Genomic DNA, 26,500 nt, shown 5'->3' on the forward strand with positions numbered 1-26,500 from the left:
ATGTTAAGAAGTAATGGCAGTCGACTCCCAATAATTAAGATGAATGAAAACTATAAGCTCAGAAACAATTTGATTGACACCTTGTGCATTAGAGTTAATGGTGCTGGAAAATTGGTTAATGGCTATAAAGACTTTTTAAAAGTTGTTTTTAAGATATATTTGAGATTGTTATTGATATTATTTTTAAGGTGAATGTTATTTTGATGCTATTCTTGTGATAAATTATATTTTGACGCTATTTTTACAATAAATATTTTACTGGGTGTTGTTTTTCATTATTTTGGTAATTTAATGTAATCGGTTTTATAATTGGTAATCGTACGAATTTTGGCGAACCAATTGTAGCAACGTAACTTCAAACAAACAAAATTTTATGGAAATGTTCGCTCCAAAAACAAGTGCAGTATTTGCAATGCCTTTGCATCCGAAGTTTCGGCGAGCACCGATTAGGGCGACGCCTCAGATATTTTCTAATAATACATATGCCGTGAAACCGCGATAGCCTAGGAGTGGAAAGGACTGCCGAGACGAATGACCGCAAGTTCTAAACCCAAGGGCACGCATCCTTAATTTTTTTGTGTATTTGCGAATTATTGTTTGCTGGAACGCTGAAGGTAAAAAAGTTTTCCATAAGAATTTCGAAGGCATGCGAAGTTTGCCAACCCGTGTGGTGGAGCCCTAAAGCCCTCTCACTAGAAGAGCCCCGTGCCCAGCAGTAGTATAGTATACCGTTACATAATAAAATACAGGGTTGATGTTATTATTATGTCATGATAACGTTACAAATAAGACAATCACACATCGCGCCTCTATCCCTAAGGGTTAGGCAGGAGTGCAACGTGTCAGAATACTGACGCTGAGCAGAAATTCAATAGGATTGCGAATAAAATGACCACAAATAAATTTTAATGTTACTTTTAATGTAGTTTGAACAAAATAAATGCCATCTATTCGAAAACTCACGACGCAACTAAATGGGATTCGCGAAACTAGAGAAGTATAGATAATGATGAACCTTATTAAGATTTATAATCGTATCATTTATTAAAACACATTTAAAACTGAGCTAGCACTTGTAATATGCCATCGTGTTTTTTAAATTCAAAGGATTCGCTTTACTTGTATTAAAATGCGAAAATAATCGTTTTACTCTTTTGGCTTCTTTACGGTTGAATCATTGAACCATTTTCGATGAAATTTGGTATGGAAATGGTCTGAATCCCTGGGAAGGACATAGGCTACTTTTTATCCCGGGAAAATATATAGCTCGCCTTTTATCCCGGAAATCACGCGGGTGGATGAGCGGACTGAAGCTAGTAGATAATAAAATCAGGGCTGTCCCCTATAAGTATAGTCCCACAGTTGGGCATTGGCCTCTCTATCACTACCGCTACTGAATAAGTATTTTGTAAATATTAAAGCCTATCAAGCCGTTATATGTGTAAAGGTTTGGATTTTCTTATTTTAATAATAACAAAAACCTTTTGGAAGCTTTAATTTATTCAACACGATATGTATACATAGTTTTAGGGAAGAGGCTAAAAGAGAAAGTGGAAAGGCCACAGACAATGACAATCAAAAATAACATAGACAAAGAATAGGGATGTGTGTAAATTTATATTGCCTTCCAATAATATGTACAGCCTTGAAATTGTATGTGCTTTAAATCTATGAAGAATTCTCAATTAGATATGTATTATCGCCGTCAAAACGAACAATAATTAACAAGAATACATACGTAACTTTGAAAAGTTAGGTGTGCGTTGGGAGTTGGTGTAAACCCTCAACCTCGTCTCGGCACTTCTGATTCCCACTAGGCTATTACCGAAACAAATATTTGCATATTCCCCTTTGCGGGAACTAACCCGTTCTATCGTTTTACGATTCACTCAACACCTTTGTTAACAACTTACTGTATTTACTATTAGAATTGCTGTTTTAGACCCCCTAATTGGTACACTAGTTCCAAAAAAAATGCCAACTCCGCCGCATGTGAATGATTTTAAATATTTTATGAATCGATATTCTGAATGTTCAGAAGATTCAATACAAGATTTATAATGTAATATTTATTTTTTAAAATAATCGGGATATAAATGCACGTCACAATAAAGCAGCTAATTATAGTGTCAATAATCATCATCGTTTCTTTTTTTTAAAAATACATTATAACACAAGCTGATTGCCGGCTGGGGAAATGTTTTAAAAGTACCTACAAGTAATTAGATTTTTGATAATATAAACTTTTATTAACTATACATTATTAAAATATGACTCATTTACATAATGCGAAAATTTTAAACTTATCCATGGACTGTAGATAACAATATTATAAGTATAATATTCAGCACCTCGAAATGCCGCCGGCCCGCACGCCCTGTTTCCGTCGGCTGCCTGCAAGTTTCGAGACACTAGCCGTTTATTTCAAACTAATAACTAAGAAAACTTTATGAAGGTCATGTTTTCTTTGCTGATACGGCTCTGAATGTTATTTTTAAGCGTATATTATAACCACAATAATAATATTAATCAAATAAGTTTCTCTTTTCAAAAATATCTAAATAAACAGTTACATACAAAAGGAAATAACATTTTTAGTTTTAATTGCATGTTATATAATCAAGACAAACATTTCAGTATTATTTTAAAATGTTTTTTGCATTGTTTCCAATTTGATGAAATTTTATAGCAGAGGGGTGTAGATTTAAAAATAGCTTATATTATAAAATGAGGTTTTCACAAGTCCGTTTCATAACTATTTCTTGCGGCATTGCGTATTTGAGATTACCCACAACATCCAAACTTTCAAACAAACTTCGCCTCGACAATTATAGTAGGTATAGGCATTGAGTACGTACTAAGAAGTATTTCATTTTAAGGTTGAATCCATTTATGACTGGACATTGTATTTATAGACCATTTGTTATAATATATCCCGTGGAAATTAGCAGGAAATGATAGATGCGAATTCCTCATTCCGTAACCGGGCCATATTATCTCTTTATAGTAAATCCAGATTTTTAAAGTGACCATACTATACCGAAGCCATTAAACAGAATAGTTTGTTAGGTCTCTGTACTATACCGTCACTGCACCGATGGTGATTACACTTATTTGATGGTACATGCCAGTAAATAGTGTTTACAACCAATTAGTATTACATGTAATGATATTTTATTATATAGTTTGTAACATGAGTGCAAATGATAAATATGGAAGATTTCATAGCTTCGATTGTCATTTTTTGGACTATGTTAAAAACCTTGCCATACTATGAAGAATGACTTAAAATACGTTGTACTGAAAGACAATCTCTAGAGGATATGTACTGCTCCCGCCCATAATACTTAGGTTAGTCAGTCTTATTAAGTTACCTAAATATCTACCAATAATTTCACACATTTTAATATCTTTTACTAGGTGCAATGAAAATTCGCGATTTAGGAATATGAATATATGGGATGCATCTTTTATCAAATATGAACTAAAACACAATACGCACGAAGGAACTGTCGATCCTCAAATATGAAGCATTAGAAATGATTTCAGGCCGTTGCGACGTTTGCACTTATGCGTTTATTAGTGAGTAATGTGCGATGGAAACTACGCCACGACATAACGCGTGAGGCAGTTTGATTCTCCTCAGTTCCAGCATAAATTTAATCGCATAATATGAAATACACTGTTTTTGTTTTAAACGTCGAACATAGATACTATCTAAACTTTTATATAATTCATATGCGACTTGCAAACTTCAATACTAGTTGTTATATTACATACGAGTATACAGTTTGTTTACCCAGCGTGGTGGACTAAGGCCTAATCCCTCTCAGTAGTAGAGGCCCGTGCTCAGCAGTGGGCAAGTATATAATACAGGGCTGATATTATTATTTATTTTATACAGTTTGATGGTTTGATATGCTCATTGTTAGAAGAAGCAGGAAGAAAATATTGTGTTAGTCGAAGGACAAGGAAGCATTAGTACTAAGTAGTTATTGAATACACTTATCGTGATAAATAAATTAGTTTATTGTCTGCAACTCTGGTGTAACGAATATTTTTGTAAATTATTACTTATCACACATTGCAATTTCTCAACAACAAAATACCGGCTACATTTTATTCTAAAAATAATATGTAAAAGAGCCACGTATTCCGCTATCATTGAACGATGGCAATCGAGGCTACTGAAATGGTGACAGTCGTAAGTCTTTGTTCAGTCGAACAATACGGTATCAGTTGGGTGTAGTTGAAAGTCGGAAAAGAGATTTATTTTAATAAAAACTTAATTTTGATATATTAAATACGTCAGTTGCATTACTGTTATCGTGGTGCTATTGTTGCATTCCTTTATTCCTGGGCCGTGGTAATAGTACGTGGCCCTCACAAAATGAGGTACGCAGTAGCTGAATATAATATAGTTATATGAACTGGCCAGGTTCCTGATATTACTAAGTAAACTTAAAAGTTGGACAAAGGGTCCGGGCGGCAGATGCGCGCGCACCGGCTTCGGATTGGGCGGCAAAACCGCGCGTACCTTCCTTCGCCCTGTAGCGGCTCAACACGCGACCGGCCCCAGACACCGTCGGCAGTCGTCGTCGACAACTCACCCAGGGTGGCCGCTTCCACTCTGGTCTTACTGCTGACTAAACTTTAAAATTAATTCGAGAGTTCTAAGTCCGGTTAGGAAGGTGAACTGCAATTTTGAAAAGTGAACATTGGGAAATCGCTTGTCAGTGTTCACTTTTATTAAGTTACTGAAGTCATGCGATGTAGTCTTTTAAGAAGAGCGCGCCAGGCGAATAGCTCTAATTCCGAAGAAGACAATAAAAATTACAGAATTCTTCAAGATTTAAATAAACACCATTGGCTTCTAAAAAAGCTTAAGTGGGAGATTAAGACGACCAAAAGAAATCATAAGGACTTCATGGAGCCCCGACCACGTACCATAGCTGGTCTTATGCGGATAAATGAAGTTGATGTCGCGATTATTAACGAAGAAACTTCTAACGCTGAAGCTGCGGCCCCACCACAATCGCTGCCTGTCTCGCTGCCTGTAAATCTGTAAGTAACTCATAATGTATTTCTTTAAATCAGTTAGTTGAAACGAGTTAACAAGTCCTTTTCAAAACATTATTAATTGCAGATACAACCGAGTTAACGGTACTGGTTTGCGCGTGAGACCTATCAGTAGCCTAGCAAGTGTTCGCAACGTTAGTGATAATATGGCCCCTGATCCGAAAGACGTAGAGGTCGCTTATAACGAAATAACTAAAAGAATTTAATAGGAGCTTACGAGTATCCGAACCGATTGTCCAATCCGGACCTATGATATTATGGAGATACCTGTAGGTGAAGATCAAATAATAATTCTGAACAGTCGCGAATGGATGATACTAATGCCGAAAGGGCAACGTGTATTAAACACCGTTTGCCTTTGGCAGCACCACCGGAGCGTACAAAATACGCTTATTCATGTCATAATTCTGCCAGCACTAGTGATACTGCAATCGACTTCCATAATAAACGAAATGGTACTAACATGGAAGTTCAAACTGACGATGTTATAATAATAAACGAAAGTTATAAAAAGTTAATTGATTATATAACATCGAAAAATATTACCTTGGAGCAGTTGCAGGCCGCCTTTGCGGAAATGGAAAGGAACAATGAGGCAACTAACGCAGACGCTACTCCAAATATTGATATGAAAGGAATGATGCGGGAACAATTTATGCAGGTTGTTGAGGCATGTAGCCTATATAATAAAGAGATAATTGCCTATAATACTAAAGTTGTTCTAAACGTGTCCCAGTCCGCACTCAAAGCTGAACGATCCAAAATAGCGTATTTGAGATGCATGTTTGAGAAAATATTTGGTTCAGTGTTCCAAGACTTGTCTAGATCACTGAAATTAGACGAAAATAGTCTTACTCCAGAAGTATCAGAAACCAGCCCCAGGAATGTTAATGTTCGCAAACGCAGAAGTTCTGTGCCTGCCGTTCCTCTACACGATGACACGGATAGCGGGGATATGGCAAATGCAACAGATTCTCAAAGTGGTCCGGTGGTGAAGAAGCCAACATTACGTGCACAACGCATAAGTCCGAGAGCATCATCCGCGACCCTGGTAACTTACAACAACGAACCCCATTATACACAAACAACTAAAGTCGTACAGTTAGAGACAAGCTACTCCAATTCACACCCTTCACAGCATATGGAGTACATAAACCATCAAAATCCGGTAATATAAGTTCTTACGTAAATTATATTATATAAATGTATGTATTTTTGTTAATAATCTCAATTGTTTTCAGTGCCCTCAACCATATCACGTGCAAGGTGAAATTCCAGTGGAAACTCCAATGCCATATTACAACGCAGGTGCAAGAATGATGATGCAACCGTATCCGCAGGTGCAGTTCATGCGTGAACCACCGCTCCATTGCCAATATCATGATAATGTAGGAAATTCTTGGAACTACCCCCGTAACGGTCCAGAAGTTAGACAGAATGTTCAAGTTCCTTATGTGAATGGCGTGCCGCTGTCCGTTCAGGTTATGCCTCCAACTGACCAACAGAGCTACCTCCGCATGCAGGTACAAAGGAATAATATGCGCATGCCTAACTACACGGGCCCTCGGAATCAAAATGTTGGGCCAAACAGCCACAACATTATGTAAACTAGCAGTTAGTTTTCGTCTTCTAACATTAGAGTGTAGATGATAAGCGCAGGACTTCAGTGTGATATTGAGTAGATTTATCTAGAAACTTCGAACATCGAAGTGTTTCTCAGATAATAGTATGCTTTGTAGTGCAACATATGGAAATAATTAAATTTAGGAAATATGATTATTCTGGTAAATAAAGGGGCTTTTGAGTATTTGTTTCTGTTGGCGCCCAGCGTGGGACGAATAGGGACCGAGGTGTCCGGTCAAATAATATATATAATATGATTACTCGGAAGTAATGCCATCAGAGTAGATAATCGGCATTTTTGGGTGATACTGGCGTGAGGTCAACTTTTCTGAAATCTACACGATACAGAGCTACAGACGCGGCATACTCCTAAGGTGCGTATATATATATTTATTTTATTTATATATTTCGTCCAAAATATAGAAAATAAAACGATAATACGGAAAATTATAAATATAAAAATGAATCCATTCCGAATCTCCCACCCTCTTCCCATTCCTCATCCTTGTACCACGATAAAACAGGAGTAAACATTTTGTCTTAGAAGCCCCTTTAAAATATATCACGCGCTGCTTTCATGCAATAATCGCTAGAATCCTACCAATAATAAGGCATTAATGGCCCTGCTTACGCTTTTACGCAAACAATTTAGTGTTAATAATCTATATTAGGTCCTTAATTAATTAATGATTTAGAAGAGATGACGGGTGACATGTTGGTTGACAATAAATGATTTCGTTTCTTTGATGCTTCTATGAATATTCCATTAGTGTGGGTGATTTTTTTTTTTAATATTAGAGGCCAAGCCTTCTCATAAAATTTTTAGGCTATTGCTTAATGCTTCCGCATTAATAGGTATTAGGAAACGAAGTAGGATGGAAGGGGTCCCACAAAGTCAATTAATGGATTTTTCGTTTCATCCAGCAGTACCACGGTTCAAAACTCTGACGTCTGCTGTTGATGTGTAGTTGTTGTTATAATTTCGCAATTCATTCGCTTTTTAGTATAGTAACAGGACATAGATTTAATCACGAAACTGTACGCGGTTTAAAAATCATTTGCAATTATTTTATGTTAACACACGCGAGGTGGTAGGTCGCTCTCATGCTAGAGTCCGTCTGGGGAAGTACCACCGCTTTGTCTATTTCTGCTAGTGAGCACCATTGTGCGAGCAATGTTGTGTTCTGGTTGAAGGACATTGTAGCCAGTTTCATTACTGGGCATTTTGAGGCTTAACATCTAATGTCTCAGGGTGACAAGTGCAGTGGACTGTCATGCAGTTCTGTCTTGTTATGTCATGTTACTGTTAACAGGCAGGCGTTCATTACCAATCGGAAAACTGTGACTTGTCACTCAATGGTATAATAATAGAATGTCAAAATTCGGGTAAATTATCATTTATATTGATTTGAGCACAAAATTATTACTTATTATTTCTTAAAAACGACGCTTTACTATTATGAGCTTTACAGCCTAAATTTTAAATTAATATTTATTTATTTATTTATAATTTTGATATTGGTGGTTAAATCTATGTGCTGTTAACTGTAGGTTCTTAGAACATTAGTGTAGTATAGGAACCTTAGGTTTCTAGCGATAGGCTGTTATATACCTAGTATATTAGTTTATGGTCAAACCAATGTAATCATAGCGAGTAAGTTATACCGGCGTAGGCGCAATTTATTTGATGACCTATACGCACGATAAGATGGTGGCAACGACCTGTCAATTAAGTTTTTATACAGCATGAAACTGACAGATATAACAACTGATTACAAACCAACAATTGATAAGCAACAAGCTTCAGGTAATTGTTAGATCATCAAGTCAACGGCGTCTGCGCAGCAATTTATTTTAATTAAGTGCGTCCGCGAGTGGCTAAGACGCAACGTAAATAGGTAAGTGCCATATTGAGTAGAATAAATATACGTACTCATATATATACGTATATTTTAGAGGAAAATAAGCTGATATCTGGTTCTAAACTCGTCATTGAGTCTGTACATAATATGTGCTTTTAGATTGCATAGTCGTAGATTCCGTTTAAATATAGCAATAACTATAAAAATTAAAAAATAAAAAAAACAAAAAAAATGATCTCAGTTTTTAGATTAAAATGAGGTTCAATTAATTTTGCATACCCGCCATGTGTATACCGCCGCTAAATTTTTAATAGTAGGGGAGAGCGGTTTTCTTGAACACTTGAAATAAATCATAACACAAAATTTAATAAATAGTTTTAAACAGAAGTATAAAAATCTATATTGGAAGGTTATCATGTCAAATCGCATTGAAACGTTTCGTGTTAACGCATTTTAATACGTCCCTTTTAAATGCCGCCCTCTTCTCTGTATAAGATTAAATAATTAATAAGATTACGGATAATATTATAAGTAATTGATAATAATATTTGCGCGCTATTAATTTGTTTGGGAAAAGAAAATGAACGACTCTTGACCACGCCTTATAGCAGCATTACAGCGTGTCTTCTTCTGAATTGAATGAGAATTCATATCACTGGATCTATATTAAGTCAGATGAAGTAGGTTAACATGTAGTGTTTAGAATAAGTCGTCACAAAGTGGCATTTAGTAATATGCAAAGTTAGGGACTCATTTATTCGGAACATTTAAACTAAATTATTCAAAATATAATTTTCATTTAGCAAGACTATGAGGCATTAGATTAAACATATAGATAAAGATGAACTTAAGTGAACAGAAACCTTAAGTTTCTGTATCGAAGTCCAAACATGTGACTACCTGGGATAGAGTCAATAAGTTAAAAATCTCTGCAGAGGATATATTCTCACAGTAGTACACGCGCATATATGTACCTAATTCTATTATTCTTCATGATACATAAGTATTTAATATTCGATACTAATATTTAAACGTTAAGGGATTTCAGTGATTGAATGACATACTTAATTCAATAAAAAAAAAAAAAATCGGAAATAGATTGATTAAATTTGTAACATCTTAAGGTGAGAGGATTGGTAATGGCGTGTAAGTGTGTGGAACGCACTTACTTTATGCAAGAAAATATCTTATATTGTATTTCTTATAAAATTATATTGATGTGTAAAATTAAAATTTTTGTGCTATGAACAGTAGTTAATTCAATTTGAATGCATTTTTATTTAATTATATGTGGGAATTACATTGATTTGTTTTAATAGGTTGGTATTAGAGTGCTAAATTGAATTAGTTACATCGGGACAGTTTTAAAAGACATTACTTAATAAATATTGTTTCCAAATTTATTATTATTAAGTACATAATAAGTCTATATGTAATACATAACCATTGTCCAGTTCAAAATTTTATCAAAAATAGTCCATAGATTTTTAAATATTCAAGCAAACTTTTATCCCTAATTTTACGCTCTTTACGAAAAAAACATCACGGACGTCCTATTGAATTGGTTTAGCTGTTTCACTGTGAACAAATACACAGATATATTTGCATGGATATATGGATATGTATTTTAGTGCAATATGTATGCATTTTAAAATATTTGTAATAGTTATAAGTATCGTGATGTATCAATATCATTATACCTGGATAGTTCAACTAGTTAGCGTTTACTTTTTACAACGATCATACACGCGTTGTCAAAGTAATATTTAAAATAACGGTTAAAAAAATTAAATAATCACAAACATATTTTTGGCATCTGTACGAATTTAAAACATTCAAAACAAGACAAAACGAACTTATTTTTGTGTATTCGAGGAATATTTTCGCAAATAATTACAATTTGTAAGTTAGGATAGAGCAAAACGTAATTTTGAATTGCGTGTAAGAATTAACATATCCACATTGAAAATACTTAAATTGTTTTTCGTTTGAACAATCAAACTGAGTAGTCATATTTAATCACAAATAAATAGTTACCATATTAAATATGTTTAAACTTTCTGTGTGTACGTAGAAATAAATCGTAGTGAAGGGATCGCGACTTCCAGGCCTAGTAATGGACAATTTAATTGGCAACTATTTAACGGTCTAAGTAACCCAGTGTAACTTCGCTCTAAATTTTGTAGCCCACGGGAGAGCGCGGTCTCTTGATACAAAATCTGTGTAGCTGTTTTCAGTGGCGGATTTGCAGTCCTAGCCGGTCTAGGCCCGAGGCCATGTGCTGCCCCTTTCTCAGCACCCAAAATAGTGATATAGGAAGGTTATAATCATAAGGTACGAGAGCTTTTAATACATTAAGAGACTTTGCATTTGAGTTATTTCTTATAATCATTTGTGTCTTTTTTTGGCCTGATTTGCCGCCCTTATCGTCTGGCCGCCCTAGGCCCGGGCCTAATAGGCCTTAGGGCAAATCCGCCACTGGCTGTTTTTTAATATTCATAAATGTCTAATTAATCGTATAAGGGCGATTGATTTACTGAAGCATTGTTAAGGTTGAAACACGGTTTGGAATTGAGTATAACGTTGAAATTTCAAATTATATAATAATAATATTTGGCTAAAAGCCATATCTAATTGGATTGACAAATAATGGTAAATTTTGTATTGTTTTTTTTTTTATAAAATTTGGAATATTGGCATTTAGAATTTATTTTAAATTTATTTTGGTCTTGGACCTAATGTAGGCTTAGCTAAATTTAAATGAAGGAATGGTGCATTGGATGTGATTCAGTAATTTCAAAGACCCTATTATTCGTAGGTTAAATATACTGGTTTAGATTTTGGAAATATTTAAATTAATTAGACAAGAAATACAACGGAAAAGATTGAAAAAGTGAAATTAGTTGGAAAACCAGTATTTAGATTTAAGGCCCAAAAAAAATATTTTTTCTCTCTATATGTCGTGCAATAAATGTTTTTATAGAAAGAAGTGTTTTATTTCCAACGTTATTGATGCGATTTTTATTTCTTGATGTTTCTAATGATCTACATACGCGCTTTACACAATAAAACTTACGCTACACACATCCCAACAAAATCTTACGACTTTGACTTTATGATTAATGTAAACCTCAACGATATGATTATGAATACAAAATCATGCAACATTGAACACTTCTTACCTAATACACACGAGATTGCTGAGTGCGACTTATACTTTGCGAATTCTTTCCTTTATCTTTGGCCATACACAGCCGTATAAACACTTTCATACCACATGTATGTGTTTTACTCATGCCTATACATTATGTGAGCTGTTCGGAGTCATCAAGGCTGTGTATCACAAAAGATTTTTTAGTACAACTCAATGACGATCCGAGTAAAACGCCATAATTAGTGATAGTATATTTCGTCATTCAGTTCTATTATCAAAATGGCGATTTTGCGAATTGACGATTGGCAACCAGCGATTTTGCTACGATATATAGATATTGAATGCCATTTTTTTTTCGACGAGATGAGCATGCCTTTCCATGGTAAGTTACATAATAGCTCATATACAATAGTAATACCACCTTGACTTCGAATTACAAATTAGCACTGCACCGCGCTCGTCGTCCTGAGAGAAAAGAAGAAAGCTGGTGGTAGGATATATTTTATATGCGCTCGGATAGAGACCACCAGAAGGTGTCAAACCCGCCATTGGCCTACGTAAGTGTGTCGCGTTCCGGGATCAGCCTGTGTACATCCGGTTCTAACAGGCCGACATAACGGTGTCGACTGCCGACGGGTAATCATTTTTCGTGAGTCGACAGTCTTTCGGACTGCATACCATCAGGTGTAGTGGGGTCACTGCCGTGCACGTATTAAAAAGATGTCAAATCTCATAATTCCCAGTAATAACGCGTATTCTTTCACATCGAATTATAACAGCGCATGTACAGTGTACACTGTTGTTTACCAGCAAAATATAAAGTGCGATGATACAGCCAGCAGTAGCTAAACATAATAAAAAAATCAAATCGCCTATACATGTTCAGTTTATTTTTTGTCTAAAGTAAAGTAAAACACATCTATTGTATTTTTAGAATAAAAAAAATATTGGCGTGAACATAAAAATGTATAAGCGGTTTAAAATTTCGAAAAAGCTAAGCTTCTTATGTTAGTTGTACCTTCCCAGACGTAGTAGTCGGCTCGTCGATGATACGAGAGACATACCGACCCTCTGCAACCCCTTTTTGTGTTCATAAACTTACGTGAAATTCAAACGATCAGCATAATAATAAAAAAAAAATATATTTAATGGAAAAATTAAAATTGAATTCAGCTTTTTTGAGGGTCCAGGTTTCCGCGCCGTACAAGAAGATGGAGAAGACAAGCGTGGTGACTAGTTGTTTTTTTGTCTTACGTGAGATGTTCCTGTCAGCCCAGATGTGTTTCAGTTGGGTCATAGCGTTTTGCCATGCCAATTCTTCTTCTCACATCCGGCTCACATGACCCGTTGTTTGTCACAATAGAACCTAAGTATACCTAAGTATATTGGTTAGAAGTAAATAAATAAATATTAGATATATTATTGTAAAATATGCCATTATAGTTTTAAAATGTAGAGTCCTTGACAATTCGTACAGAAGCTTCGTGATAGTATTCCATCGGTAATAAATATTGTATTAAAAGTTATACTTATTGGCAATGTGAATGACAGACGTCGATTAATATTCGCAATTATTTGTGATATAGTGAATAATGACATAAGTACAAAATATGTTTTCTAATAAATAAAGTAATTTTACGATAAAAAGAAAGACGACAAATATTATTTTATGTGGACTTTGTTAAAAAATTTCATAGATTATATTATAAAAAAAATTGGAAGTAATAACCGCTATATATTTGTTGAACCTCAAACTGTGGTAAGAACAATAGATTAGTTTTAACAAAACATGTAAGAAACGTTGAGGAACTATGAAATAATGGCAAAGTCTTAAATACATGCCAGTGATGAAGGATGATTTTTTCTAAAAGGGAACCCGAAAAAGCATAATATTATATATACAAATGCGGACTGCGAACCATTCTAATGATAATTAGATTCTACATGACAACATCGTATTTAATATCGTAAGAACACGACGCGGACTTTGTTGTGCGTTTGATTATTTGTCTCCAAATAAAAAATATCAATGGCGTAAATAAATAGATTTCTTAATACTGTAATTTAAGTTTATGTCGATTACTTTTTGTATACCACTGCAAGAAAATTTATAATTTACAGTAGGAAACTTCTTTATAATTTTGATAGACTAGGTATGAGGTAATCGTAGAATTCTGTCACAGCACGCGATGCCATCGCTTTACTATACAATACTATATTGCAGACAAGAGAATCCTTTGCACGGAACCCTGCAACTGTACTGCTTCAGGAAAGGCGAGGAAAGTTGCGATGCACAAACAAAACTTTTTATTCTAATTGGTTGTAATACGATCTTGACTTCCAAGCCAATGAATCGAACAAAACTTTGTATTTCAAATTAATATGATACTTGCATTTTGCAAAATACAATTCTTGATTTAAATTATTGATATTGATGAGAATAGGTAGTGTTATGGATTGTATGTGCTTCATATGTTCAATACAGTCACCGTGTTTGTATTGAACATAGGATGGTGATTTAAGAATATGTTATACTATTGGCTGTTGGCATAAAATGTATAGGCCGGTTGCGGATGTCATGAAGAAGAAAGTATGAAACACTAATACCACGAATTGTCAAGATTACAAATAGAGGTGAAAATGGTCTGTTTTCCCTTTTGACCTGAATGGGATGGTGGTGTTTATTTATGTTACATGTTTGGCCATGTTTTTTGTTGTAGAGAGCCATAAAATAAAGAGAAATAAACGTTATTATTCTCTAGTTTTTATATTAATTCACTTCTAATTGCGAAAAGTACCTAATAGTCAGTTATAGCTGGCCCAAAACCATGACGCTCCATTTTTTTTTATTGCTTTGAATGACGAGACGAGCTTGCTATTCGCATGATGGTTAGCGATATGACCGCCCATAAACAGTAGAAACACCATCCAATACCTTGAATTACAAAGTATTGTTTGGTATTCCACTGCGCTCGTCATCCTGAGACGTGAGATGTTTTAAAGCTCATTTTGTCCAGAAGTTACACTGGCTACAATGTCCTGCAGACCGGAACACAACAGTGACTACACACTGCTGCTTGGCGGCAGAAATAAACTGAGATGGACTCTCACATATGAGAGACCTACCACTAGTCAAATTTATCATTATCCATTCTTATTATCCATTAAATTTATTGAAAGGTTAAAAGCCACAATGCTTATAAGTATTGAATTCCCAATTTATCACGTACCATCAAATTTATTCAAGAAAATTTTACGGAATTGTAAAAGACAAATAAATATAAACAAAATTCTAACACTCCGCTAGCAATCGACAAGAAATTGAAAGAATTTCTGTTCTTAGTAAACTGAAGACGCAAAAGTATTCTAAACGGAAAATTTATGGGATTTGATCGCAAACAAACTTATGAGCAAACAGCGGTAAATTTTTCATATCCGCACTATTACCGCGAACGCGTGTCGAGGTAGGTTAAAAGTTTAGAACATTCTGCAATCTTCGGAGACGAAGGGTTGTGTATTGAATTGTTTTGCGGTTAATCGCAAGGTTGAGAATTATAGTTATCGTAATACCTATATATTATTATTGTTAAAGTCTGAAAAGATGGTTAGATGTTTGTGATAGCATACCAACGTAAATAACGAATTGAGTTTTTATCATTTTGAATATAGTAGTATTATGGTTTGATTGCAGGTCTGAGGTTTCGAGCAAAGTTCGGGCAAAATGAGCCTGGAGTTAAAAATTTCCGCCCGATATTATGATAAGTTCGCTCCCATCACACATGGGACGGGATTCATACGGCGGAAAGTGGATGCATTTGTTGCGTCTTTGCCTACCTCTTCGAGGATAAGAGGTGTGACTGTGTATTATTTTTTATAATGAATTTATTATGAATTACTATTTATTATAAATAAATTTCAAGATAGAACTAAAATACAATACTAAATTTCTCCGGTTTTAGAGACATTGCCGGTGGCGATATCGTCACTGAGGACATTCCACTAAATAAATTATTAATAACTGACTACTACACTTGATTTCAGTTATGGAATAATAAATCAGATGCAAAACACCAAAATTTTCATACAAATTAATGCAGTTTAGTTCTAAGAAAGGTCCAAAATGTTTTAAAAGTTTCTTAAAATGTTAGGACTGCCTTGGTGGCGTAGTTGTACTGCATGCGCGGTACGATAGCGCTCTGAGGTCCTGGGTTCGAATCCTGGGTCGGGCAAAGTGATATTTGGGTTTTTCTGCTCAGTATCAGCTCGGAGTCTGGAATTTGTGCCCGATATATGGCGATAGGCTCGCCCCCTATCACATCTTGGAATACACTTGGCGAAAAGTGGGTGTCTTGGTTGCGTCTCTGCGTACCTCTTCGGGGATAAATGCGTGATGTGTGTGTGTGTTAAAATGTTAGGTGGATTTACCTTCACAATAAAACAGATTACAAAATATGAGAGTTATATAATATCCACATAGTTATTTAATAACTATCCACCAAGCTCTTAAACTAATTAGCTTTATACATAACTGGATAAGTTCAGATATCTTGCTCTGACAGAATTTGTTTTATGGATTAGGAGTCTCGTAGAGTAATTTCTATTAATATTTTTTCTCTAATCATAGTTTTTTTTATGTAAATGTGCCAATATAATTAGACTAAATATCATTGTGTTCACTACTTTTTGTATAGTTCTTTTGAATACTTTTACATATCTTTTATAAATACTAGATTTTAACAAGTTACCCTGGGGTTCTCATGTTTGTTAAAGATAAAAACCCCGAAAACTAAAATATAAAAAAGGTATTAAAAACAAGTTTACAATAACAAACAACGGCGACAGTCTAGTTGGGAGTGGAACGGACTGTCGAGACCAATGTCCGCAGGTTCAAATCCCAAGAGCATGCCTTTGACTTTTCTAAAGTTATGTATGTATTCTTTGTGCACTATTGCTTGCTGTAACGGTGAAGAACATCATGAAGAAACCTGCATACCTGAGGGCTTTGTGATGTTTGCTAATCGGTTTTACGCCAGCGTGGTGGCCTAAGACCTAACTCCTCTCAGTAGGAGCGGAGGCCCAGCAGTCCAGCAATGAGACAGTATATATTATAGAGCTGCTATTAATATTATATTATACATATATGAAAACAAGTTTAGTAAAGAAAAACTACCCTTTCGTCTTACATAATTAATAACATATTTTAAAGCATTACTTAGTAGCTTTCTATTGAAATTCTGTCTTTCAGCAACTGTGGTTCGCCAAGCGCACAGTAGTTTGTTCAAATGCTCGGGCCAACATTGGACCAACATTTACAGCGCGAAGCCGACGGGAGTCTCCGACCGGATATTTTATTTTACAGTTATTACGTGCGCTGTCGTTCAGTTCCTTAGAGCTTGGCAAATAAATGAAAAATAAATGCATTTAAAACCTTTTTATTTTATAGTTGAGTCTACGAAGTCTTTAACCTCCGGTTCTAAGAAGTTGAACTTTATCGCGTTCTTAATTAACAAATAAGGTTCTCGCAAAGGAGTTCCGTTCTGCATTCTATAGAGATCATTCTAAAACATGAAAGCCCTTTGAGAGTCAAAAGTTTTCCGGAAATAGATTATTTCTCTAGTTAAACTACGAGATGTCTGTGAAGATATTTTCGTAGTCTTACTAAGTTGATTAAAAAGAAGACAAATCAGATATGTATTTTTTTTAATTTCTTATCCTTTGTAATTAACAATATAATAAATATCATATATTATATATAGCTATAAATAAAATGTTACTATTATGTAGCTATACATAAAAATAAATTAATTTTATTGTATATAGCTCTACAGTTTTTTTTTTGTAGATGTTACTATAAAAATTATTCTCGTAATTGTTGTTGGTGGACGCAAACATAATTTATAATATTTTCTTTTTCCTTTATATTACAGCTTACAACGTTTATCTATCGATTATTTTGCCAATGTCAAGTATTAATAATAGCAGATACAAAGCAAATATTAACTAAATAAAAAACAACCTAAATTCGAAATCTCGGATTGTTATTTTTGCTCCGTTTTGGATTTGATGTATTTAAAATTTTATTTTGTCAGCACAGCGATAGAGTATGTAATACCTTTAACTTAATATACTTAATTGTTCGATTTGTGATATAATATCTAGACTATTATAATATTAACCTGGATTTTTAGTTTGTTTAAACGTGATGTTTATTGGTTATATAATCAATTGTTTGATTTGTAATATGGTATCTAGACTATTATAATATGAATTTTTAGTTTGTTTAAACGTGATGTTTATTGGTTATATAATCAATTGTTTGATTTGTAATATAGTATCTAGACTATTATAATATGAATTTTTAGTTTGTTTAAACGTGATGTTTATTGGTTATATAATCAATTGTTTGATTTGTAATATAGTATCTAGACTATTATAATATGAATTTTTAGTTTGTTTAAACGTGATGTTTATTGGTTATATAATCAATTGTTTGATTTGTAATATGGTATCTAGACTATTATAATATGAATTTTTAGTTTGTTTAAACGTGATGTTTATTGGTTATATAATCAATTGTTTGATTTGTAATATAGTATCTAGACTATTATAATATGAATTTTTAGTTTGTTTAAACGTGATGATTATTGGAACAAACCCGTATTCACCGTAAAACACAAAAATATTATTTAATTAGACACAATAATTGGTGGTAGGTCTCTCATATTATGCGAGAGTCCGCCTGAGTAGGTACCAAACAATACTTTGTGATTCAAGGTGTTGGTTGGTGTTTCTACTGTTTATGGGCGGATTGCCATCAGGCGAACGGCAAACTTGTGTCGTCACTCGAAGCAATAAAATAAAAAAATAAAAAATGACAATTTCACGTGTAAATCTTTAAGCTGTTATTATCTATTAATTTACTTATGCACTTTATACACAAATGTATATAGGCAAAACTTAATGGCGAAGGCATTATATCTCAGCCAACCTTAGAGATAATTTTCTGCCCCACATATTACTGTAACTGGGTGTGATGATAGCACACAAACCTTAAACCACAAAAACTAATATTTATAAACTTTAACGGTTTTCCGTTTTTATTTTTTAGTTTTTTTTGCTCCGGTTTCATTTTGCTTTTGTATAATTGCTATGTGGCTCAAGTTGTGCATAAAATCAGAGTTGCAATAACACAGGTCGACAAAAAAAAAATTTTTTTTTGTGTTTCTGTTCTAATGCTTAAATTCTGATTCCAAACATCGAAAAACACTCGGATATCCATTTTTAACTCGTAAAGTTTGCTTTTGTCTGATTTATGTTGATAAGTACGTTTTGAAGATTTTTATTGATTCTTATGAGCAATAAGCGGTAGCATTTTGATCATTTTAATTGCAAATTGTGAATTATGTCTGAACGGCAGTAGTGAGTGTTTACTAGTCTATTACTATTTAAAAGAAAGTATATTTGAGTTGTAACAACCGACTTTTATGTCGTACTTGGTTAGAAAATGGCACCAAGAAAGTGTAAACAGAATGTTGATTAATTCTGTTTTATTTGCGGTGAATTTATTAAACTAAGAAGCAAAAAATTTGCTTTGGCAACGATTTTGAAGTATTGCGAAGCCTATGACGCTTATTATAACCTCAAAATACGGAATCAAGATAAGAAATGGGTGCCTCACGGTGCTTGTGTTAATTTCAAATTGGAAAATATAATGTGAAAGTGAAACCAATAGTAGAACCTAAATAAATATTGATGCTACCGTTACATATAAAGGTTGGGCTAATGAAGCAATTTGTGTAAGCTCTAGATCATAATTCTGAAGCTATTGAATATTTAAAGAGATTTTTTCCCAAATTATCTGAAGCTAAAGTTAAAACAGGTATTTTCGTTGGACCACAAATAAAACAAATAATAAGCAGCGATGATTTCACAAAATTCCTTATTGCTTATGAAAAATAATCCTGGAAGCGTCTGAAAGCAGTAGTCAATTGTTTTTTTAGAAATCACAAAGTCGACAATTATGAAGAGTTCATTGAAACTATGCTTGAAAGTTTTAAATTGATGGGCTGCAGAATGTCCCCTAAACTCCATATGCTACATGCTCACCTGGACAAATTTAAAGATAATATGGGTGCCTATTCAGAGGAGCATGGAGCACGTTTTTACCAAGATGTGATGGACTTTGAACGACATTACCAAGGGCAGTAGAACGAGAGTATGATGGGAGATTACATTTGGGGATTAATACGCACACAAACATTAAAGGTCCATTAAAAAAAACATTTTTGAACACGATTTTTTGTTATTTTCTATTTGTTTGCTATTATTAGTCATAATTCTTGTATAAAAAAGACTTTGATGTTCAATAAAAACTTTTTTTTATCGTAATTTCAAATAAAATTACAGAGAAAGTATAAAAATTTGTATGTGTTTTTTGAAACTCAGTAAAATTGCTCTAGTTTCTACAAAAGCAAACTTTGATCGGAACAGTTATTTTTTTATTTATTTGTAACATAGGAGAAACCAAAATTTCACATTCAGGAGCCAGACTCAAAAATCGTGTTGACCGGTGTAATTTGTTTGTTATGAATGTGTGATATGTTTGGAAATTATCATTGTAAACTCTGTTTGCAATCCTAAATAAATTAACCTTGAAGTAATTCTTTTCAAAAACTAAAAGTACTAAAACATACATTTTTGAAATAAACCGAAGTTAGTGCTCGATGTATAAAATCAAATAACACTACCTAGATATTACGCCGAGAGATACTTCAAATTGAGATTGCAATATTCGTTCTTAACACTGTTATGCAGGATACGTTCCCTACATCATTCCTGAGCCATGACAAGTGCCAATAAGCCTCGGTAATGTAGACGACATTGTACATTGTAGAAAAATGTGCAATATTACCTGTGATTTCGCTAGTAAACCTTCTATGTTATTAAGTTATTACGATGTTATTGATATTGAAATTATTGTTTTTATACATGAGGAGAATACGTCATACCTAAGTGTAAACTGAATCAATAATACAAAAATGTATTACTTTGAAGTAAGTGTAATCAAATAGCCACGTTTAATAATGACTTTTATTCAATGTCATTGTCATTTTATTCAATGAGCTAACAGTGTCTTGAAGTCATCTGCGTAGATTGGACCATCAACAGTTAAAATGTAAAAAGTTGTATAATTGTAAAATGTAGGTAGTGATTGTTACTTTGACTTTGCGGATGACCAACATCTCAGTCCTCTCGTCACCATGAAGGCTGCAAAGTCATCGAAACGTAGGGAGAAAAAGTAAAATATTAAAACCGCAATACAATCCGAAAAATAATTCAATTTTATGTAATGTCTAACATTCGCGTAAACATAAGAAACCATTATGTCATCACAAATTTAAATAAAACATATGGAATATTTAAGAACATGAACCAATACACGTGGATATATAATATATATTTTATTAGTCTACATAACTGTATACAAACAATATATCCTCACTACCATTAACAAGAATGATTGTTCTATGTTTACATAACCTTTTACACCTACGCGCATAATATACTTGGTAGGTAAGTACATTAAACTGCAGTAAAATTTATTTTTAAAATTGAACTACACACTTACATATTCAAAAATAGTTAAGAATGCGAGAAAAAAATAAACTTCTTTCAAACTCATTAATACCTGTCATTGAAAAAAAAAAAATATTTAATTAAAATAACATTCATATTTAAGAACTAAAAATTGCAATGTATCCTTCATGCGGCTCATTACTTTAGTTGTAATCTGTATTACGGCAAGTAGATACAAGCGGAGCTTGTTTGGGTGTTTCTGCCAACTATTGTATACAGATTATATTAATATATTTTTCTTGAAATAAAATAAAAATATATAACACACCCATGTAATTAAGCGTCTTTTTATTTACATCCATTACAATATAAATAGTTATCAATTTATAACTTTATAATGTAACTTAAGGTTAATAATACCATTGAATGTAAATCAAAAATACATACATTGGAACCTAGAACATCCTCCTTTTTTAGTCATAATAGTTGGTCTTAAATCAGCGTCAGTTATAAGCCAATAAAAGTCTCTCCTGAATGTTGCCAATAAAAATGAAAACCTAACCCGATAAAGGCTGAATAGATTGAAATGAAATTCAACGGATAGTCTGTGACATGGCATACTTCACATATTGAATTCTTTCATCTCTGGAATGCATTTTGAACTGATCACTAAAGTCTATCCAAAAGTACATTCCGTTTTAGAAGATACAAAGAAAATAGATAGATCTGTCTGTTTATTTAATCACTGGTTTTATTAAAATAAGATTACTTATATACTTCGGCTCGTACTTTGATACTTTAAGTACTTACAATTATATAAGTTTGATGGGGATCTTGAAATAGAACCCATGACTATATCAGTTTGAAAGTCTGAAAAGAGACTTCCCCAAGGATAAAGTGACGAATGACGTTATAAAAATACTACTTACCTATTTAATATTAGGTTCTTTAAAATTCAAGTATGTAATATTTTAGACCGATTACAAAACATTTATTTTGAAACACTTCAAACAATAAATCTGAATGACTGTAGTTTGAAATTCCCTTTCCATATTTCCAAAACTCGAAAACATTCACAAACAAATCCACGAGATAACAAAACAACCAAAACACGTCGGAAGTCGCAAAACAAAATAGTTTCCCCTCACAGAGAGGTATGAATTTTTTTGCAGGTACATAAATTTAATTTAGCGTTGTTGAGGTGCATTACGGGGAGCTGGCGGCCCGGGCGAACCCCGGCCGTTGCCATGGCTACCGTCAGATGCATCCTAGCCTCGGGCAGCCGATATTGAAGTAGCCTGTAAACGCTACGTAAAGGGCTCACGGTATACGTACCCGCTTTGTTGATGACACGAGATTGAATGAGTGCTTCCGACACGCTCGTTTTTTGACATCCGACAAAAGGGTATTGCGAAGCATGCAAAGCATAAATGTGTTTATATTAAAATGTAAAGCACGCTTTGTTCGTAGCAGTTTTTAATGTTGTGTCGCAGTGAACTCGTAATAGGCGGTCCTATTTGATTAATAGAATATCTCATTAATTCATTATATTTGTAAAGAATACAAATACTAATATTGAAAATAATACATAAGTACATCTTTTCATAAATAAAATGTTTGATTACTCTCTAAAAACTCTTGCCAGTGAAAGTAATTACAAGTTTGATGGCTTCGAAGATTACTTAATATATAACACTCGTGTATGTGAGACAAAGTTAAAAAGAATACCCACAAGTGAAACAAGGAAAATATTAAAATTTAAAATCTTTAGATTTTATAAAATAAAGTCCCTTGCCGCATCTACTTGTCGGCCTGAAATCGGTAAACTCAAAAATTACCGAACGGTTTTATGAAACTTGATATGGAGATACTTAAAGACCCAAAGAAGGTCACTTTTATGTCGATAAATATATCTATAGTGTAATAGCAGTCTAACCGTTCCACTAATGAAATTCCAATAATGAAACCACACCAGCACTATTAATAAGTATTTAATTATATTGCACTTATATATTTTAACATAAATTGCCAATCTGGCTTAGAGACAAACTTGATAAACTATTTCAACATAACGACCATTCCTTCTCCCGTTCAGACTCTCGCCATTCTTTTTACGTATTATATATTTTTTTAAATGTCAAGTTGTAACTGCCATCACTCTGACCGTTATTTTTTATGTTGCTGTGCTGCCAAAGTATCAAAGGTTGATAGCTCAATTAATAAATCTATATGAATAACGATCAGAGTGTTGGGGTTTATAAACTAAATATAATAATTTATTAACATCTGCATTTTATTTTCTTTCAAACCTTACAATAGCGGGACTTTTATTTCGAAAAATCTTTGACACGCGGGCGAAGGCACGAGCAAATGCTTTTAAACCAGATATGAAAATGTAACAAAATTTATATTTTGAAGTCAAGATTATGTGAGTGAAAAATATCCGCATCTAATATGGTGACAAAGAAAAAACAACTTAGAGGACTCCATTTCGTTCAAATAATTATGCACAGTACACGGACGTCGATCAAATGTTACAACTCAGAGAATCGTATAACAAGGTGGAACGTCTGAGTTTACAATTTGAAATTAAATTCCGCGATGCAATTTTACAAGAAATACTTCAATAGCTTCATTATTGAGTTTCATAGCGACGTGAAAAAGTTTATTAGACGCAATCTACCTTTTGAGATTGTTCAGAAAAATTCCGCCACTTAGTCGTTCCAAGAATGCGCTGATACGAACGGAGAGATTTTGCTACGCGCGAAATAAACAGCTCTTTGAGTCGTATAAAATTTGCACTTGGACTGATCTTTTGACGACGTTGTTTTCTATAAATGGTTTGTCAGAAAATAATGGAATGATGTAGCAATAATTAAAATAAATAATATACGTTGATAATAGACGTTAACATACGTTAATAGTCCTTTATTGTATTTTGTATCTAATCTATGAGCATTTCATTGAGATTTAATCTAATTTACACAGACAATGCGGTAACCGCAATATCAATTAGCACACTAACCTTTTATGTGGCTTTTAACTTTGCCAAAAACCAGTCAACATTCATCATTACACTCATTTATGTTCAATTAAGATAAATGTATAGGAATTATTTTCTGTTTTTAAATTAAAAGTCCTTTTAGCATTTTTTACCAGGATGTTAATTTTTTTTGTTTTTTTTTAGTTGATGTACGTATTTAGTCTTTTCGAGTTCTGTCGTTTGAACCACTTTAAATTATAATTATTTCTCGTTTCAACAATAAAAATAGACGGGAAATTGACATGCTTAAATATTCTACGGGATTGCAAAAATATACAGGTGAAGTAATTAGGCAGTACATTAAAATACATCTCTAATTTCCGCATTTGGCCATCGTCACGCATAAGCTACACTACCCCTAAAGGCTAATATATTACGTAATTTTTTTTAAATAATATTAAGGATTGGCATAAGCACTTTTGTCTTTAAACTTCTTCAAATAGGCTTAAATATTTTTAATAGCGATTTAACATAGTTAAATGAAATCGACTTGCTATTCTCTAATGGTGTGAATTATAGTTCCACGCACATTGAATCTCATAATCTCAGTTACTCTAGTTGAGAAATCAAATAATCAGAAGCCTTCACCATCACAGCAAAGTTAACTAAACGAAGTTTGCAATTATGGCGCGGTATCTACGAGTAAAATTCGATTTAATTTTAGAATAATTGTATTTGCTGTAATTTTCAAGATTTTTTTACTCGGTTTGGAATGAAAATGGTGTGTGGTTTTTGCATTGCTGTTTTATTACATCAAAATGACATTTAAGATTTGCTCAGGTCAACCTAAAAATGACTGTAAATATGTCTGGAACCGGATATAGAGAAAGAAAATTGACATTCCTAACATTAATTTAAGGGAATACAAAAGGCATAAGAGAAGAATAAATGGAATAGATAAAATGGCATAAGAGAAGAAGAAGAAATGAATGAATGAATACCTCCTAGCCGAATTTCGGCCACGGCGACAAATATTAGCGAGGATCAGCCAGGTACGCAGGAGATATTATAGTGCACAAGAGTGTGCCGCAATACACAGATGCACCGTCTGATCCTTTACTCTCGTAATACGGTGAGACGGTAATCCTACATGACCGGAGAGAGATCAGGCGCAGGACTAACGGCTTTATGTGCTTGTTGAGGCACGGGGTATCACATCGCCAATATCTAATTTTTAAGAGGCAGTCACAGTCCAGTCACTATTATTGTTGGCCCAACTCGGGATTCTAACCCAGAAACTCGACGTATTCGTGCTCAATCTCGTACTTCAGTTTTATACAAGTATTTGTCCCGTGCCTGAATACATTCAATTCATACCTCATAAATAAATATTGACATTACTCCTTGTTCCCGCCGCACCGGCGAAATTCGTAGCCAGTTTTGCAAGGTATATTTACTTTGGTATTGTTTGTGACCGTAAATTCAGTATGTGCAATATAATATTACAATAATAGTCCATTTGTCCCTTGTGTCCAGCTCCAGTCCAATGCAGAGAATGGGCCTCCTTTACTACCGGAGGTTAAGACTCTAAATCACAACGTGCCTAATCCAAGACGCTCAACTAAAAATACTTTCCAAATTCTATGAACGATATCTGACTTATGGTCTTTACAATTTCACCTCAAGCGCATAATATTAATTTTAAATAATTATTCAGACAACCAAAACATTGAGAGACAAACTGTCAGTCCTTATTGCTAATCCACTAATGGATACGAGATGCGTTTCTGATGCATTTGCAACTCAATTTGGCGTCAGTTAATCCGTGGTTCGTGCTGGAAGTTACGGCGATCTGACAGTCCGCTGCGTTACTGAGCTCGTGATTGTATTAAATCATTAAAGATAAATTCTAATAGGCCGAGACAGGGACATGCTAGCCATCGAAGCATCGAATTTGCATCCGCACTCTGCAATAGGATTTCGTATTGTTGTTAGTTCAATTAGCATCACGCGTACGGCTTATGGATTTCACGCAGTGAATTTTACATATCATGAAATATTTTTACTAAAGACTAGCTGTGGGATTTAATCCTCTGGGGATGAATTATCCAAAGTCCATTCGTGGTGCTCATCAATAATATGTAATAAAATTGAAAACAAAATTTCATGATGGAGCTACCGGCTTAACTTTAGCTGTAAATGTGTTTTCTGTGTGTCGGTGAT

General features: G+C 33.8%; 3 protein-coding genes across 3 annotated transcripts in view; all 3 read left to right on the forward strand.

Moving 5' to 3' along the window:
* Positions 1-4,605: 4,605 nt before the first annotated feature.
* Positions 4,606-5,285, forward strand: LOC119189302. Its single transcript, XM_037438491.1, has 2 exons — positions 4,606-5,064; positions 5,147-5,285. The coding sequence occupies exons 1-2, from the start codon at positions 4,766-4,768 to the stop codon at positions 5,283-5,285; spliced, it is 438 nt and encodes a 145-aa protein (XP_037294388.1). The 5' UTR covers positions 4,606-4,765.
* An 87-nt stretch (positions 5,286-5,372) lies between these two features.
* On the forward strand, positions 5,373-6,915 carry LOC119189250. The gene is made up of 2 exons (XM_037438388.1): positions 5,373-6,247; positions 6,321-6,915. The coding sequence occupies exons 1-2, from the start codon at positions 5,387-5,389 to the stop codon at positions 6,684-6,686; spliced, it is 1,227 nt and encodes a 408-aa protein (XP_037294285.1). The 5' UTR covers positions 5,373-5,386; the 3' UTR covers positions 6,687-6,915.
* The window catches only part of LOC119189303 (muscle-specific protein 20-like), a 32,504-nt gene continuing 12,855 nt past the window's right edge, over positions 6,852-26,500 (forward strand). The window contains exon 1 of the mRNA XM_037438492.1: positions 6,852-6,863. Within this exon, the coding sequence (XP_037294389.1) occupies positions 6,852-6,863 (12 nt within the window). The remainder of the gene's footprint in view (positions 6,864-26,500) is intronic.

Source organism: Manduca sexta, chromosome 14 (genome assembly GCF_014839805.1).
Source record: "Manduca sexta isolate Smith_Timp_Sample1 chromosome 14, JHU_Msex_v1.0, whole genome shotgun sequence".
NCBI lineage: Eukaryota > Metazoa > Arthropoda > Insecta > Lepidoptera > Sphingidae > Manduca > Manduca sexta.